Source organism: Python bivittatus, unplaced genomic scaffold, assembly GCF_059951505.1.
Source record: "Python bivittatus isolate LINGU-HERP-01145 unplaced genomic scaffold, Pbiv_v1 ctg000020_np1212, whole genome shotgun sequence".
Taxonomy (NCBI): domain Eukaryota; kingdom Metazoa; phylum Chordata; class Lepidosauria; order Squamata; family Pythonidae; genus Python; species Python bivittatus.
In genome coordinates, this window is record NW_028277030.1 from 16884912 (window position 1) to 16904031 (window position 19120).

At 37.4% G+C, this 19120-nt stretch overlaps 1 protein-coding gene across 8 annotated transcripts in view; it reads right to left on the minus strand.

Annotated features, from left to right (window-relative positions):
* The window catches only part of FBXW11 (F-box and WD repeat domain containing 11), a 101140-nt gene extending 82800 nt beyond the window's left edge, over positions 1–18340 (minus strand). For 2 of the 8 annotated variants that reach the window (XM_088135060.1, XM_088135030.1), the window contains exons 1-2: positions 18112–18340; positions 6337–6416 (exon numbers count right to left, since the gene is read on the minus strand). Coding sequence is in view for 4 of the 8 variants with exons in the window: in XM_088135048.1 (XP_087991174.1) it covers positions 18112–18156 (45 nt within the window). In the remaining 4 variants the exon portion in view is untranslated. Of the gene's footprint in view, positions 1–6336; positions 6501–18111 lie in introns of all 8 variants that reach the window. The other 6 variants (XM_088135048.1, XM_088135013.1, XM_088135021.1 and 3 more) reach the window with 4 other exon arrangements.
* Positions 18341–19120: the final 780 nt, after the last annotated feature.

Below are 19120 nucleotides of genomic sequence, written 5' to 3' on the forward strand. Positions count from 1 at the left end.
TAACCACGTCCTTATCCTATTATTCCATGACTGTCAAGTCTGTCCAGGAACCTTCCAAGCAAATAAAATTTCCAGTAAGGTGGGCAAAGTATATCCCTGAAATACTTTTGTCATATTTCATTTTGATTAGAAACAAAAGAAAAATAATATATCTATATATAATATATATACTATATGTATATTATATAGGCTTAAAATGTCAAAGTAAAAATAAGCTTCTCTAATTTCCAAAAACACAGCTCCTGCAAATTCTTAGCTTCATCTACCTATGTGAACATTTCGTCATCATCTCCATGCCCACACAAAAAAGTATCACCCTGGCTACCAAAAATTATCACCATTGATATAACTGATCATTTATCCACATTCTTTGCTGAATGCAATAGACTATGTCTATTTTTCCAAGCCAAAACATCAACATGCCTCTATAGTATTAGGCTACAGCAGTGAAACTATAATATCTATACTACAAAAGAAGGTTTGTGGACTATGTCCTCTGGTATACAATAACGTGTATACCATTTTTCACTTTAGTCAGCTGAACACAATGGTTAAATATTACTACACTTAGTAGGAACAAGACAGCCACATACCACAGGTTTGGGCTCAGTAAACCTGATAAACTGCAGTTAATTTAAATGGAAGATTCTGACTCACATGTGAACCAAGGTAAACTGTGGTTTAGTGTTATGTCCAAATGCAGCTACTTTTCCTTTCCTTTTACATACTTATATCATTAAATTTTAAAAGGCACTTATACCTGCTATCACACATATTTCAGTATGAAATGTTTTAGGCTATTTCCTTCAAAAAGCATTTTAAGCAGTATATTTCAATATCTGTCTTCTGCTTAGCTTCCAGTGTGAAAAAAACCAAGCATATATATATCAATTTTAAAGTGTACTTAGACAATGAGAAAAATAACATAAAGCCAACAAGGTACTTTATTCTATTTTCAGTTTTCGTTTAATCCAAACTTTTGCAACATGGATGTTGTAGACAGAGAGCTGTGTTAGTCTATGGTAGCCAAAAATCAGGTGTCTGGTGGCACCTTTTTTGACTGACAAATTCTATAAAAAGGCATTAGCTTTTGTGAACTGAAGCTCACTTCATCAGATGCATAGAGTGATTTGAGAAGAGGCTGAGGCAAGGGGAGGGAAGAAAGGGTAGTTTTGCAGATGCAGGTGACATATGAGATAGATTACAAATATAACATCAATTAGCAATTGTAAATAGCTTAAAACCTCTTGCTGTATGTGAGTTCACCAGTCTGTCACTTTATGATGCTGCTGCAGTTTCCTTATTTTAAAATGGCAACTTTGAATCCATAATTGGGAGATTAAAATGCTGAGATTTTGTCTTTGTTTTATCTCTTGATGTCAAATTTATGTCGACTAATTTTTACAATTCCTATAATTTCTACTCAGTATCTCTTCCCATTAAGCAACTATAATGTAGTCTAGCTCCCTTTAGTATAAAAACATCAGGTCTCACTGACAAAGAAATCTCTGGTTGGGTTCATATATCAGATTAAGCTACAATATGTTTGGTTTCAACTTGGTTTAGTGTAATTCATGAAACCAGCAATTGTCAGTATCTAAAATTGAATAAATAAATACAAATTATGAACAGCCATAATAATGCAACTTATTACTTAAGCTTGTGAGAACCCAAGTTATTTGTTCAACAAATCATACTTAACACAAACCACAGTTGCACATATGTGAACCTAGCCATTGGGACTCTAGCCCCTTAGTTTGCAGTTTTTAATCAACCAGCTATATTCCAACCGAAAGAGTACAGGTAGTCTTTGACTTACAACAATTGGGACCAGAATTTCTGTCCCTAAGCAATGCGGTTGTAAAGTGTGACCGCATCGCTTAGTGACGGCAATCCCTGCAGCCCTAGTTGCTGTTGTTAACTGAATCCCATGGTCATTAGGTGAGGCAACTTCCTGCTGGCTTCCCACAACCAAAGTCAGTGGGGAAGCTGCCAGGAAGTTGCAAGTCCCAGGCCAGTAGGCAGATAAGTGGCTGCGGCTAGGTGAGAGAGGGTTGGGGAGGGTGTGCGAGAGGTGCCATATGGATCAGGGAGGGTGTGTAGGCATGTGTGAGAGGCACTGTGCAGGCTGAGGAGGGTGCATGGGAAGCACCACATGGGTTGGGGAGGGTGCATGGGGGACCATGAGAGGCACTGCACAGGTTGGGGAAGATGTGTGGGGGTGCATGAGGGGCACTGTGTAGGTCAGGAAGGGTGCGTGGGGGTGCGCAAGAGGTGCTGCATGGGTTGGAGAGGGTTTGCGGGGGTGCACGATAGGCAACATGTGGACTGGGGAGGGTGCACAGGGGTGTGTGTCGGGGAGGGTGTGCATGTGGCTGGTGTGGCATGAGCACAGAGGGGCTGGGGAGGGTGCACAGGTGGGGGAGACTTACCCTAGTGACTTGTGGCCTTCCCTGCTGGCTTCCCCATTGACTTCTGGGGATGCCAGCAGGGAAGGCTGCAAATGATGATCATGTGATTGAGGGGTGCTTGGCAACCTGTCATAAGTGCGAACAGGTTGCCAAGTGCCCGTATCACAATCAAGTGTCCATGGGTATGTTGGGATGGCCGTAACTCCAAGGACCAATTGTAACCACCATTTGTTCAGCACTGTTGTAACTTTGAACAGTCACTAAACGAATGGTCGTAAGTCGAGGACTACCTGTATGAGCATCATCCATTTGTCTAAACTAGGTTTTCTCAACTCTTCAGGGATCCAATGGCACAATTATAGTTGATCCATTTGTTTAAGGTTTCACCAATAACCCTCCTCTATCACCTTCTCTGAAATTCCATTCACTGTACTTCCCACCTGATATTTCACCTACTCAGTGCTTTTCTCCAAGCTAAACTCATTTTCAATATAACACCTTGTCTGAACAAAATATCTAGAACAGATAAATTGCACTGATGCAAAGTTATGGAAATATCTAGCTGTACCTGTGTACATACACATAAGCACTCATGAGCACCTTTGACTCTGATGGTCAGCTCCTACAACACTAAGCTACAGTAAGATTTGAAGATTTTGGCTTATTTTGTTGTGCGCTATCTAGACATAGACTGGATAAATTAGCATTTCAGGAAAGTCAGCCTCCATGATTTGATTTCCAATAGGGCCAGGAAGGCAACAGTAATAATCTTAGAAATTCAGTTTTGAAAAAGGTACGTGAACAAGTGCAAGCGAACAGTAAATTTAGTATTATTCAAGGATTAGAATGCAAGGAGTCCTGCTGTCAACACCAATTATTCATATAGGATTTTTCTTGCAATAAAAGTCAATTAGTGGAATACTACTCTTAGTAGTCCAATGGCTTGAAAAAGGCATTCATACAAATGGTGGTATAGCCAATGTTCATAGCAGAGACTGACCACAGATTCACATCTTTGTAACTTTAAAATTGGGCTGTCAATCATTATTTCTGTTCTTGAATGCTAGTTGCAATCTGATAATTAATATAATTATTATGGTATTCAGACCATTAATTTCAAATGCTATGCCTAAAACATTTGACCTAATTTGGGGATTTTTTTTTCTTATCCTCTACTGCAGTGTTTCTTGAACTTTCTTCTCTCAGGACCCCGTCCCACTTTTACAAATTATGGAGGACCCCAAAAGAACTTTTGTTTGTATGGATTATATTTATTGATAATTACCATATTAAATATGAAAATTGCCGCCTTGGTTGCTGCTATCGCTTCTCATGGTTGCTTGATGGAATTTTAATATTGTATTGTTTTTCAACATAGTCTGGCAAATAATTTTGATTTCACAGACCCCAGAGAGAAACACTGTTCTACTGAAAGTATGAAAACAGTTTGGGCTATTTTGGTTGGTTTTAACAGATCTAGTTATGTTTTTTTAACCATAAACCAAGATGAGAATGAGTGAATGAATATATTCATATATATTCATATGTAACAGTAAATTCACCATTCATAAAATGTTAAAGCCTATCTATCTACAAAGGAAAGGTAACTGATAACAACTTTAAGGTAGCCTTCTGGTTTATTCACATGGCAAAGGAAAGGAAATCACTGAAGCAACAATTTCTGGAAATATATTTGGACATTAAATACTTTGTTCTTAGCACCAAAAGTTAGAAAACAAACTTTTTTCTGGGAATATGTATCTAGAAAGACTCTAGTGCCTAACACATTATAAACATTAACACATCATAAAGGAAAAGGACACTTAGCTTCTAAAATGAGAATAGTCAAATCCCAAAGCAGTTCTATAAAATATTAAAAAAAGGAAAAGACCTATATAATCCCATGTTGTGCTTTCCCTTTTTTTTTTTTTACAGAGCAGCCCTAAGGGGCCTCAGCACAAATAAGTGTTTCTACTTGGTGCTAAGGAGGGTAATAATTTGAGAGTGATGGCATGAATGCTTCAAATATTCTTAGGTACCATCATTATGCCCTTAAAGTGCCACATCAGTATTGAGAAATCTGTGGAGTCCTTGGGGTTCTCTGAGCTTGGTTCTTTTCTTGCAAACGTTTCATTATCTGGCTAGGTAACATCTTCAGTGCTAAAATGGGATGGGGGATTGAGAAATCTTCCTAACTCTGCCTTGTTCAGTTTTCTCTTTTTCAAAAAGAAATGCCTGGTCTTTAGATTTATCAATGTTCTTAAATTTCAACTAAAGATCAACAGAAAAGCCATGTTGCTGTACTAAGATCGATAACAAGGAGTGTTTTATAAACCAAAAGGAATTTTGTCATTGCTTATACTATGTAACTAATCCAAAACTGATCCTTGTAAAATACTTTCAATACAAGCAGCACAATTTCGCCTGGAAGCAGTAGAATGACATAAGTAAAACTTCTAAAAGATGTAATTGAGTTAGCTCATTGAGGCAAAAGCAACGTTCATTTTTTAACAAAGAAATGTGCCATCTTTCTTATATATCAGAGCTCCCAACTTTTCCTTTATACTGCCTACATGATTATCACATAAGTACACTAACTCTGTGGACACTGAAGTGTACTTGATCCTCCTCCACCCACCAGAGATAAACATCTCTAGTACCCTAAACTTATTTTTTTTAAAAAAGAATATATTTTTAGTAATTGAAATCTAATGAGATCATCAATCTCTATAAGATTATAGTATTCCTGACTGAAATCTTGTGAGATTTTGTGGAAGAATGCCAAAATTTCATGAGCATTCAAACAAGAAAAGCAATTTTTTAAAGATTCAGCCATTGAACAACTGCCCAGACCATGGACTATCTGCAATGCCCTGCATATCCATACACCAGATGTATTATAAAATGAATCTGTATTCAGAATTATGAACTTGAGCATTTTCATTTTTCATAAACAGGTCCAGATTTCAAATAGGGAACTACTGGTGAATGTAAAAACAATTGAATTACATTGGGAAAATGTTTCAAGAGAGCAGGATAACGTTAAAATATTGCGGGCTATGAATTTTGGGGAGTTTTTGCAAGCCTGTATTAAATCAGACTTGTTAACGTTCACAAAAAGATCAAATGCAATTACTTAAAACAAAGTTTTTTTCCTCACTTTGTTCAGCTCCCACAGAATCATGCAACACTTACTTGCAATTAATTTAAATGCATATAAAATTACTTATTCAGCTGTTTCCACCAGAAAATAAAGATATATAAAGAGCACTTATTATGAACATTAAGTTTTTAAATATTCTTTTGGCTCCAGTTCTAAACATATTTACTAAAACATAATATTCACAGAAAACAATCGGATTTTCTTTTGAGTAAATATGCATAGGACTCATTTTTAAAATAGTCTGGTTCTCAAATAAACTAGTCTGTTATTCTCTAAGGCATAATGGATTTATATAACACAAGGGGGAGAAAAACCAAAGGGTGAATTATATGTGAACCAGACTTTCATATAGTAATTTACTTGATACAGTCAAATTTCAAAATAAAGATGATCTACATCAGTTAACTTATGAAAATCAAGAACTACCACTATTGGCTGGTTAAACCATTCAAAAACCATAACTTTCAAGTTACTATAAAACTCAGCTTAGCCTTCACATTACAACGCCATAAACTAGATCTTTCCGCAAAATTTTCCTTTGACCATTTAAGAAGAAAGCCATATATTTTATTCAAAACCCACAAATGATTTTTCATTCATCAGGAGATACGTTAACTGATAAATTCTACCTGTGTGGAAAAGTGTATGCTGGGAACACCTGTCATCATTTACATTTTAATGTTCTGAGAACTTTATGCAGCAGAAAATTTTTTATACCAAACAAGACATTTGCAACACTATTTAGTACAGGGAACTTCTTACCTGAAACTCTGTTTCTGTGCTTCAGATCCACCAATCCAGAATGAATGGGAAATCGAATGGGTTTTCCTTTTCACACTTGTCTGTCAAAAAAGAGCAGCCAATCATCTTCAGCTTGGTGTATCTACTTCTTTTCTTGAACGAAATCCCAATATGCACACCTAATGCTGTTAGAAAGACAAGGAAACCTGTACAGCTAGCAGGGTTCCAGTAGTCATTAAATCAGATGAAACACCGGATTGGTGGATCTAAGACAAGAAACTAAATTAAAGACAAGAAATTGCATTTTCCCATAGCTGAGTCAACCAATCCAGAGCAAATGGTTTTGTTTTCTCACCATCCACATGAACTGAAACAAACAACTAACATATTCCCAATTTCTGTTTCAGCCTAGTACATTTAGTACTATTTCTGAGATTTAAAAAATATACATATAACTCTTCAAACTACCAGATGGCAATACAATAGTGGAGCTATAGCAAACCTGTAGAACATGCCCAGGATTCAAAGAGTTAACTTGCATGTGATCAGAAATATTTTTTATTGGTTTCCTGTGAAGAAACTCCCTCAGGTTCAAAAGAGATCTACTATAACTGAAAAGAGAGCCAGTTTGGTGTAGTGGTTAAGGCATCAGGCTAGAAACCAGGAGACCATGAATTCTAGTCACGCCTAGGCACAAAGTCAGCTGGGTGACCTTGGGCCAGTCACTTTCTCTCAGCCCTAGGAAGAAGACAACCATGGCAAACCACTTCTGGGAAAGATAAAAAGAAACTTTGCCAAGAAAACTGCAGGGGCTTTTCCAGGCAGTCTCCAAGAATTGGACACCATTGAACAGATGATGATGATGATGATAATAGAAAAAGCCAAGGAGGGAAGATGCTGCTCCTTAGATTCATGGAACTAATTTCTCAATTCTCTGGATTATAATCTGTGTTCAATGGGTGTGTGTGTGTCATAAACATCCAGTATATCATTCCCAAATGGTACAGAAGACATATAACCCCCACATGATGTAACAGAAAACCTTAAAAAGGAAAACTTTTATTTAAACCAGGATTGGACAGTAGATAGAACTGGGAGCTACTGATAAATGCATATGTAATTTACAGTAAATAACATAGCAGGAGTTTCTCTTCTGTACATCATTGTTAAGCCAGGACTAGGCCCCTAGCTGTCCTCCTGATCACCTGGAGGGTTACAAATGGCCATATACGGATGCAGAGATATCACTGAAAATAGTGCAGCTGTGCAATATATTTTTTTTACCCTGTTTTGGTATTTTTAAAGGCTGAAATGACAAATCACCTTTCTGTACTTAAAACACCATCAAAAAAGCACTAACCAAAATTCATCTAATTCTGATTTCAGAATGCTAGAGGGCCCCATAAATTGCTCATACCTGTTTTACATAATCAATATTTGATATACTTTTTAAAGTTAGCACAGGGATAGTCCTTCTTAACTGTACCTGATATTGTGACTAAAGCAATTAAGAGAAATGAATATCATATCAAAATCTCTCACAATCTCAACATTTGGCTTTCGGAGACAGAAGAAAGGGAGAGAGAGAAAAAAAAGAATTTACACACAAAAACACACTGCACACACTGATAGATGGATTTTACTATTATTTAAATTATAGAACTATATGGACGTTTTGAAAATCCTTCTCCAGTACGATTTATATATAGCAGGAAAGAAAAACTCAGACTGCCAGATGCTTTCTTCTCATTAGTTCTGTTAATATTTGTACAGATCTTTTAGCTACTCAAACCAGCCAAAATCTACATTTTAGATTACAAGTAACATGCAAGTAAAATTAAGATACAACAGATAAAACTAGTATACAAGGCTTTGTGAATGCTACAAGTGTCCCGCTTAGCTACAGGTCCTGCTTGTTCTACACTGCACTTGCCTTGTTCTCACATCATTAGTTTTTCAGCAATCTTGCTGCAGAGCCTGACACTGATTTGGGCTGAGAGGAAGTGACTAGTCCAAGATCACCCAGCTGGCCTCCATACCTAAGGGAGGATCAAGAACCTCAAGCTCTCTGCTCCTACTCCAGCACCTTAACTACTAAACCTTGCTGGTTCTCATAGGTACAGTACAGTAAAATATCAATTTAACAGACCCTCATTCAGCAAAAACAATCTTCAACCAGACATCTGCCTGAAATAATGTACAAGTCCTATGTATTCAAAGCAGTCCAGATGATTTGTGCAAATCAATGTTAAATTACATTGTATTTATATCATTATATAAGTGATGTAAATTGCCGCAAATGACGTACTTTCAGATTTAATGGATGTTTGGAAATAACAGACACCCCCACTCCCCACCAAATGATCCATTAAATAAAGGTTTCACCATGCATGTATTACCTGGGGTAGTCAAAATTAGACAATGTGTTACTGTATATCTTTTTTCTTTTCTGCTTACTGGGCCTTCCATAAATAAAAGTAGGCCAAAGTTAAAAACAAAAAAAAATTCCACCTCATTTTTTGGGGGGGGGGTTATGGACCTTTCTTACTTTTAAATTGTAAGCCACCCAGAGTCATCTAGAGTCAGGTGGCCTCTAAATCTGATAGATAACAGATTCACAGAAACTGAAGAAACTGAACTAGAGATTGTTTAATAACTTAGCAGGAAAAGAAAGAAACAGAACCCAGCATAAAACTTCATTTGACTTAATTTACACATAGATGGAAATAAAATTAAATTAATTAAATACTATTAATACAATAATTTCCTATGTATTTAATAATTTCCCCTATGGTCACATTAAATAACCTTTTGCAGAATGTTTTGGAGGGCTCTATTCAATATTTTCCCTGGGTGCATGATTCCAAGTATAGCTAATGAGAGTACTATTTTAACTGTGCAGAGTTAAATGACCATTGGAAAAAATTAAAGAAAGAAGCAGCAATATATTTCTCTCCCTTTCCTATTTCAGATCAGTAGCTGAATAACAATGCTTAGGTTGCATTTTAATTAAGAACTAAATGTTGCTGAGAAAATGCTTTGGTAAGAAGGGAAAAGCCAATGATTTCTGAGAGGAAGCAAGAAGGAAAAGGGAATTTGCACTTGCACAGCATTAGCTGTTTCCAGCATGTTTTACCATTAATTTAAATATATGCATTCAGAAGAAAAGACTACTGAATCTGACAGAGCTTATCCTAAAAAAATACTCATAAATTTATAACACTGTAAAGGAGTTTACAATGCCACACACAGACAAATTAGAGCTACAATTCTTTTTATGTGTGCAAATATCTACTAATGCAAAGGAACTTTTTTGCTCTCTTCACTCCCACTGTGTGTCCTGCAAATATTACCTGGAGCATCCAACACTCAACAACTGTTCTTATAATTCTTATATAATGGCTTTATTGTTAGTTATTGCTAGGTGCATTTAACTGGAAGAATGTGGTACAAATTATAAATAAATAAAACAAATAAAACAGATTGGAGAGCATGTAAAGGTGTAGGATTGTTCTTTCCACTGATAGACGCAGTTACGTCATTGGACAGATGACTTTTTCCTAAGGTTTTTTGAAGTAAAAAACCTTAGGAAAATAAAATCCAAATTTTAATAGCTTACATCAAAATTATCAGGTCTGTACTTGTACCAGAAACTGGTACTTCAAATCTGAACTTACAATATGTGTGTGTTCCTGTTGTAAAAGTAGAATAACCTTAAATACCTGAAAGTGTTTCAGAAATATCTGAAGAGTTTCAGAAATACCTGATGAGAAATACTGTAGAATGAATTCCAGGTTAAGAAATAAGGGGTGAAATATTGCTTTCCTTTAATGGTGAGGCTTATAGAAGTTACCAAGCCTTGCTATACTTTGTAGGCTGCAGCTTAATCAAATTTAACAGTGAACATTCAAGCTTGTATTAAAGGGGCAAAATATTCTTACTGACCAAGAATATGATTAGTAAGGCAATCCTTCTGGAAAAAAAAGGAATTAGAAATTGCTGCTCTAAGCTGACAGACCTAGCACACCTGCTTTATATTCAGTAAAGTAAAGAGGGATTTTTAAAATATGCCATGTCAGTTTGGTGCAGGCTATAAATATTTGAACATATAAAATATTTAGTATGAAAGAAAAATTCAGTAAGAAATATTCACAGAGCATTCCACTGTATGTTCAACATTGCAAAATACTTTTAGGGAAATGTTTGAAAATATTTTAAGACATGGTAATAGCAAAGGCATTCCCAATAATCACTGGACTTTGAATGAAAGAGCTGTAATCTACTATCAACCTTACCATACTTAGAATGTTGTGTAGATTTTATATACTGTACCTACCTACCTAAGTGTGTATGTGTATGAATTACAATTTTTATTTTAGATAGTATATCAAAATTGTCCAATTAAAACAATTTTCTAGATAATATATCCATCAAAGTTGTCCAATTGTCCAATTTGAATGGTATCATCACCAATGATATATTTATTATATGAATCTAGACATATCTACAAATGAAATACTTTTAGTGGAAAAATACTGCAGATGTTTTTCTATCTTATATCATTAGATAGTACTTGAGTATGTAATTCTGAAATATATTCCACTTTTAAGTAAATCTCACTGATTTCACTGAAATACGTTTCAAAGAAAATTTGTAGGCTAAGATAATGCTTGGTTTTTCTTTCTCCTACACTCCAAATCACTACCAAAATCCCATGGGCTGTATTAATGTAATAAAGTAGTTCCGCATTTATAATTTGCTAAGGGACACATAGCGAAACCTGTTCATTTTTAGGGTCATGTAACAAGAGAAATTATGAACACCACAAAGTTCTTTGGCATATTTTTTCAAAACTAACTTCTGTAATTTATTTATACAAAATAAGTAAATTGGAGGTTTTTAAATAGCTACTGACGAATGGGAACCTTTAAGTGAAAAGAAGTATAATTCTAAGGTATGTTGCAGAAACAGGAGACAAAGAGATTTCCTTCATACTTATCTTGCTTGCTTTCTAAAGCATCTAAATGCAGAACATTAACAGCATTCCAGCATGCTTCTTATACTGAGAATATTTTGTCCCTGTCCACGATAACTAGAATTATTATAAAACTCAAAGGAATAAGACTATAGAGCACACCTAGTAGAAAGTATATATTTCTTTATAATGCATTTTACTTTTTTCCATTCCACATTACATATGATTCTACTTTCAAAACTATTAAGAAAAAAGTGTGTGTATAGTTATAATTTTAAATATTGTATATAGTTTCTGAAAAGGTCTCAAAAAGATAAGAACTCATTTGCTATCTCATATGAATATATATTAACATCTTATTCTTCTCTCTCAGATGTGTATATCATGATTAAAATATCTGTATTTATGCTTGATTGTCTGTACTGCCCCACATCTGATTAGAAGCACATTATAAAACATAGAATGACATAAGCTTTTTAGCATGAGTGTCAACAACAGCTGTATCTTTTAATTCCACAAAATAAAGAATTCTACAAAATATCAGTCCATTGGCAAAATAAACCACCTGTTCCATCATCAAGTATCTTATCAAACAGACAGGTCTATTTCCTAAAATATTGCATAGAGATAAAGGCAATTGATAAAACATTGGTCTGAAATCCAGCGCCTTTTAGATTTTGGGTTGTGTTATTGTATTTGACAAAACAATTTTCTCATAAGTGTCAGATTTATACACAGGAGCAGGATGACAGACTGATACAGGGATTAAAACATTCCAATTATAATTCTTGGATGGTTGGCTTGATAGGGGAACATTATACATTACTGCTTACTTAATTTCTGCCATGCAATAAGTTTAAGAGAAGTGAATAATGCCAAATAAACATGAATTTAAGAGAATGTTGTTTTCTGGATGTTTCCAAAACGATTATTCCTTGTTGTTGTATTTTTATAGATAGCCAGATGTTTAGGGCAATCAGTAAGATTTTATACACCATACAGAAAATGAAAAGTTACACTGTAAATATCAATTCATTCTACTAAACATTCCTGGAAAAATGGAGGCGTCATGGTTTCAAGCCCTTGAAATTAAAATTGATAGATGTTTAAGTACATTCAATTTCCATTTTATATTTACTTAACTATAATTATGAAACTTTCAGTATATATTTCTATACAGTTAGAGGGCCTTCAAGTAAGAGGAGGGAGGGAGGGAGGGAGGGAGGGAGGGAGGGAGAGAGAAAGAAAGAAAGAAAGAAAGAAAGAAAGAAAGAAAGAAAGAAAGAAAGAAAGAAAGAAAGAAAGAAAGAAAGTTATCATAAACAATGGCAAGAATAGTAAAATGAAAACTGGCACTTCATTGATTCACAAAAACTGAACATAATACAGCATCTTAATATAATTCAAAATCCAGAACCAAGAAATTTATCAAAATGAGAATAATGTGTATAGAAAGTAGAAAACACTATAACAGTTAAACACGCATCAAACCTATGGAGAAAGTCAGATTCAGCTACCTGCTCTCTAAGAAGCTCTAAGTCACTTCATATCAGTATCAAAGCTAAAAAAATTGTGTGTACACAAACATTTATACAGATATATATTCATGTATTATATTTACAACATATCTATTCCCTCAGAGCTCAAGACATACATACAAATGTCTTCCCCAATTCTATCTCCACTAGAAACATGCCAAGATTGATTGGGTCAAAGTCAGCCAGTTAGACTTTGGATGAGTGGGAACTAGAACCTAGATCTTTTTCCTTCAAAAGGTTTTGTAAGTAATCAAGTATAAAGTACTGTACACTTTATATTTTGATAGTAGTTTGATAAAAGGGGTTAAGCTAACCATTCAATTGGAGAGATACGCACACATACATAGATTCACAGGGAGTGTGGGTTTGGATTCTGATACACAAAAATAAGAACAATAACTTTAATCCATTCAGGATCCTGATTCAATGAAAAGGTGCTTCTTAATTAATTGAGAATTAATTACAGTGTCTCTGTAAATGTACAGGCAATTGCTGGGTCAACTCTGTACATTTCAGAATTTATGTCTCACTATCTTTGGCTTGGCATCTGTAACAGACATTCGATGCCAGTAAGCAAGTGTTCTTATCTGATGGAGAGAATAGCAGTACAGATTGGTATGCTGCAGGTACTGAAAGGAATGCTAACCAACTGCAGTCTTCCCTCTACAATACCGCTTCTATCAGAAATTATTCAATGATCCCAGAAATTCCTTGTAACGAACCAAGGGCCTTCTGAACAAACTCACATGCCTTGTATGGAGGAATCCCAGATGGCAGTAGGATACAACTCATTTGGCCTAAAACACACTTGATAAGATTGACTCCTCTCCTCTTGGTGTCTCTCACCTTTTCAAACTGAACCCAAAAAATAAATGAGATTTGCTTAGATAAGAACTATGCAAGACAGTTTGCAAAATTCTGGAGGACTGGGCAACATTGGAATAGGACATGATTAAAAAAAAAATGCCCGGGCAATTTTTTATTAAGGAGACATCTGACTAATCACATTGGAATCACAAATTTAATGTGATTTCACTGTCCACTGGGTAATTCCTGTAATAGTTTTTAAGAGGCAATTAAATCTTCATGGATGAATGCACTGTATCTCCAGATTTTTTGTATTTAGTTTACAAACAGCTTGGCCATCATTCTCAGTTAACAAATATGTGGGTAAAAATGGCAGCTATATTTAAAAGTTGTATTTTGTTGTGTCTCTCCCTTTTTTCAGCAGTGGTTCATGTTTTCTATGCTAGAAAAGCCTTTTTAAGGTTTCTCCTTTATTCTCCTTATAAAGCATGTTTAACCAAAGCGACAAAGCAAAGAAAACACAATTCGATAGTATGTATATGTAAATAACCTTTAAAAAAACATTAATTCAGTTGAAGAACAACAAACAAACATTCTTGGTAGAGCAATAAGCTATGTCTGATTTGGGGCTAAGAAGGTATATGTTGTACTAGCTTTTTCCATAGCAAGCTAAGTTCTAAGATGCAAATTCAGTGAAACAAGGGCTATAGTTATCTCCACTTTAACAGTCTGACAATCAGCAAAGGTAAATTATGTTACTTAACATCTGCTAAATTCATCCTTCTTATCTGACAGTACGTTTTTCCACAAAAATAAACCCTGCTGCTTTAAAGGGTACTAGTATATTCAATTATAAAGCATAGCGTTTCATATTTTTATAGATTCATACTGACATCATACTATCATAATATAAATTCTTCCACAAGGTATTTTTTCATACAGATAGAGGTTTCAACTGCTAAAAACAAATGTCCCCACCTAAACAACAAATCCACCAAGGGATAAAGACAAGGCTGTAAATCTAGCAGTTTAGTCATATAAACTATTTTGACCCGGCAGTCCAAGAGAAACACAAACTCAGTATCAATGCATTATCTATAAGTATTTTCTTTCACTGTTGCAAATCTGGGCTCTTATAAAATTTCCAAGAAAAGTTGAAATAAATCTTACCAAAATGAAGATAGAAGTCACAAGAGGTCTTTCTAAAAATTAGCATTCATATTTGTTTACCAAATATATAGATAGCATAAAATAATGTTAACCAAAAACCAGAAAAAGCACCAATACAGTTTAATATAGTCTGTCTCTATACTACCCACACACTTATTTTAAACTTTCAGTTTTATGTTGTCAGGTTTATTTACACAATCTTTTTTGAGTTCTCAATGGGCTACAAATCTTTTCCTTTCATGTCATAATTCATTTCTTGGGTTTCCCAAAAGTGGGAATAACATTCATAACGTTTAGCAATATATCTATCTGGTTTGTGTACATTATACAGAAAGTATAGAATCATATGAAAATGAGCACAGGCCTTTCTCCAGCTATGAAACCCAATTGTTCTGCAACTGCAATCCACAGAGCAGAAAGGAGGATCACTGGATTTTATGAGAGCTATTTCTCATCTTTCAGAATTATTTATTATCACTTGGCTCCCTAGGGGAAGGGGGGGAGGAAATTGAGTAAAACTAGTCTCTGCAATATAAGCGACTAAAAAGGAGAATGGAAGAAATCTGTTTATATCAATGATTGGTGCAGTAGTTCAGTGCCTGACATATCGCTCCCAATGACTAGATCACAGCCTTTTGGAAGATGCAGCAACTTTCTTCAAGATGCTTTCCAGCCACTGGGCGATAAGCAGTGATTACCCAAAGCTCTCCCACTGAGCAAACTCAGGACCCCTATTAGTGACAAGCATTAACTGGATTCACATGTAGTGGTAAGTCAGTTTGATTAAATGTAGTTTACTGAATACACTAGGTTCACACAACATGCTCAACAAAACTAGATCAAGCCACATGATGGTGTGAACCAGTCCAATGTATTTATGTACAGTAAAAGCATATTCTTTACTATAGACTTGTAGGTGCTGCATGAATATACCATCAGCTTCTGCTATAAATCCTAAAATATGGTTATCATTTGATCTGTGGAACTCATACTGGCCAACAATAATGGAGGAAAAAACACAAAAAATAACATTAGAAAATTACTATATTGTTTCAGCACGATGAAAAGAATTTTTGGAGAGTTCACATGCTTCTGAAGTCTGGCAGTTTTTTTGATAGCTCAAATAATTCACAAGTGATGTCATTATCTAGCAACAAGCAGTGGCTTCACATAATCATCCAAGACAGCGTTCTTTACATAAAAACCTATGCTAAAAGTGTACTTTTAATTTCCACCTGAAAATCAATACATTGAAATTTTAACAGTAGAAAAACATCTTCAACATTTGCTATAGCCATATCACCTCTTTTATTTACTCTGTGGCCATTTTATCTACTGTGCCCTCCCCAACAATATAGAGTTCAGCAGTACTGCACTTCACTAAGATTATGCCAATGATAGCAAACAGTTGCGCTGAACAAATTCATTATATTTACGTAGATTAAAACAAGTTAATTATGTTGTGATTAATTATATAGTTATTCTGTATGTGCCCTTCAACAAAATTAAGTGTTTTTGAACTATTGACTTTTTGAACTATCAAAAACTTCCATAGGAAAAAAAAAATAAAGTTACAAAGTATAACGTCTGTTTTAAAATTATAAATAGCATCTAGCAACATTAAAACTGGAAAAATATGGAATGCATAATATTCAGACCTTGCCCCACTGATTACCCCAGTGCACATAAGAGTTATCACCCTCTACGGAAACAAATTGAAAATGCCATCACACAGTACTACCACCCATGAATCAGTGCATTTTGGCTTCCATTACTATAATTAATAATTTAGGGGGAAATATAGTTTTCAAAAAAGCCGAGATGACTGCAAAGAAAATGTCAGGAACAAAATGCTGTGTGATAAAGTAATATACTTTGTTATTTTTTTAAATTTTTTAATTTAATTTAAATTTTTATTTTTTTCTGTTCTAAGAGCCATTTAAAGCCTGTCTGAAAGCAAAGTATTGCAGCATTTTATCTATTCAACAGATTAATAAAAATAACTGCAAACTACAAGTAATGTTTGGATATGCAAATAGAATTAATCAGTAATATTCTGAACTCTGGAAGGCAAGATACGTCTCATTATAGTACAGGTGTTCCTTATTCAGATCACGATGCATCCAAAGATGCATCCATGACAGATGCAATACTGTACACATTATGAACAGTTCCAAATTTCAGCCAATTTGCAGGTTAGTCTAAAGCATTCAAAAAGAGCTAAACAATAATTTTAAAATCCATTGCTGAATCTGTGGTAAGAAAATTTTAGCTCTCAACCAATGCTATAAATTTTTAAATCAATTAAGTCAGAAGGCAAGTGTTTCCAGGTACACATTCTACTACCCAAAAGGAGACTTCTAAAAGAAGGGGACACATTTTGTGAAAGAAGTCACTTGCAATTATGAAATCTGAAATTAACACAAAGCAAGGAGTAAATTTCATCTTGAACCAGAGCATTTTTGCAAGCCTGCATGGCAAGTAGGCCACTCAGCAGTATTAGGCCCAAAATCTTTGCTTCTGCTCATCCCACTGTAGAAAAGGGGAGGAAGGCAGGCATGCACCTAATAGCTCCAAATGCAGTAATTGTTTAGTCACCCTGATTGGCTCCCAGCACTTGCAGCGAAGAAATCCAGCCCTTCCCCGCCCCCCAAACTCTTTTGAGGAAGTGGGCTTCTTATCACGCGGTAACTCCTCCCGCTCAAGGCATCCCTACAGCGAATGTCACCTTCAGTCCGCAGAGCGGGAAGGAGGAGGAGGAGGGAGAGGGGAGAGCGACGCCCAGCCCCCGGCACCTGCATGGGCCCGACACCTGCGCTGCTTTGTCTCGGTCGCTTGGGATGCAAGCAGGCTGGCCAGAGATGAATGCGAGAGGGAAGCCAGCAAGGCCGGACCCTCCTCTCCTTCCCCGGTGCCTAAGGAGCAGGAAACGGCCGGGGGAGAGAGAGAGAGAGAGAAGGGGAGCCGGATCCAGCGCGGCTCCTTTATGAGGGAAGGAGGCTCTTGTCCTTCAAGTGGGAGTGGGAGTGGGAGTGGGAATGGGGGGGGAGAAGCTCGCTTCAAAGCGAGACCCGCCCCCTCCAGCTCGCTCCTGCGAAGGAAGAGGCAGATGGAAAGGCCCCTGTCGAAATCGAGGCCTACAAAGACCAGCTCCCACCGCGCCGGCACCTCCCCTTCCTTTCTCTCCCCTCCCCCGCCCGCACCCTCCGCCGTTGTGGCGTCTCCCCTCAGCGAAGGCCGCCCTGAGAGAAGGGGAGAAGACCGGCAGCGGCTTCGGACCGGCTCCTCTGAGCTCCGCACACTCACCATCAACTCGATGGTCTTATCCTCGATCACCGACTCCGGCTCCATCGCGGGCAGCAGCGGCGGCTGTAGCGAGAACGGCTCCTCCTCGGCAGGTGGGGGGAGAAAATCCCGTAGTGACCCCCTTGGCCCGGAGAGGAGGCAGAAAAGGAGGAGAGCCGTCGCCGGCTCCGACAGATCGACCGACTGACCCGCCGCCGCCGCCGCCGCCTCGGCCGCGCGCCCGGAAGAGGAAGTGAGGTAGCAAGCCGACGCGGCTGCAACAGCAGCAGCAACGCCGTGGCCCTCTCGGCTGCGGAGGTACGACAACCGCCTCCACAGTGGAACGAAGAACCACCGCACCCGAGATGCTTTGCGGTCACCGGCGCGAAAAGACTACACAGGCCGACATGCTGGGCGGCCGCGGCAGGATGAGGGAAGGCAAAGCACGCGTTCTTGGTGGAGCGGCATTAAGAGAACTCCGTTTCCCAGCATGCATAGGTCTGGCTCCCCCTCCCCCCGCGGGAGTTGGGGGTTCGGAACTTGCTGGAAGAACGAAGCATCTGCGCGCTTCATTCGAGGGCTGCGCGGGTCCACCCTTTCCTCCCTCGAGGCCTTTCTGGGATTGGCCGCGAGAGATGACTAGGCTGCGGGAATAACACGCAGGGCGCTGCCACATGCTGAGTCACTCCCTGGGTCCGGCCTGCCCTTACGGTCCTGGCCAAATGTCAGCCTAACGGGCCTAGCTCAGGCCACAAATGGGGGGACTCCCGACCGCAGGGTTGGGGGAGGAGTGGAAATACCTGGTGTGAGGGAATCTCCTTCGCATCGAAGCAGTCAGCGACTTCACACCTCGCTGGCACACGTCCCAGAGACTTCCCGGCTTGCTTTGGAGAGGTCCTGCATTGGATTGTGAGAAGGCAGCCCCTGCTTCAGAAATTGCAGCTGTCGTGCTATAAGATAGGCTTCGGCCCTCGGTTTACGAGTCTGAGATTGAGCTGCTGCATATAGTTGCTGTAAGGATTGCTGAGAT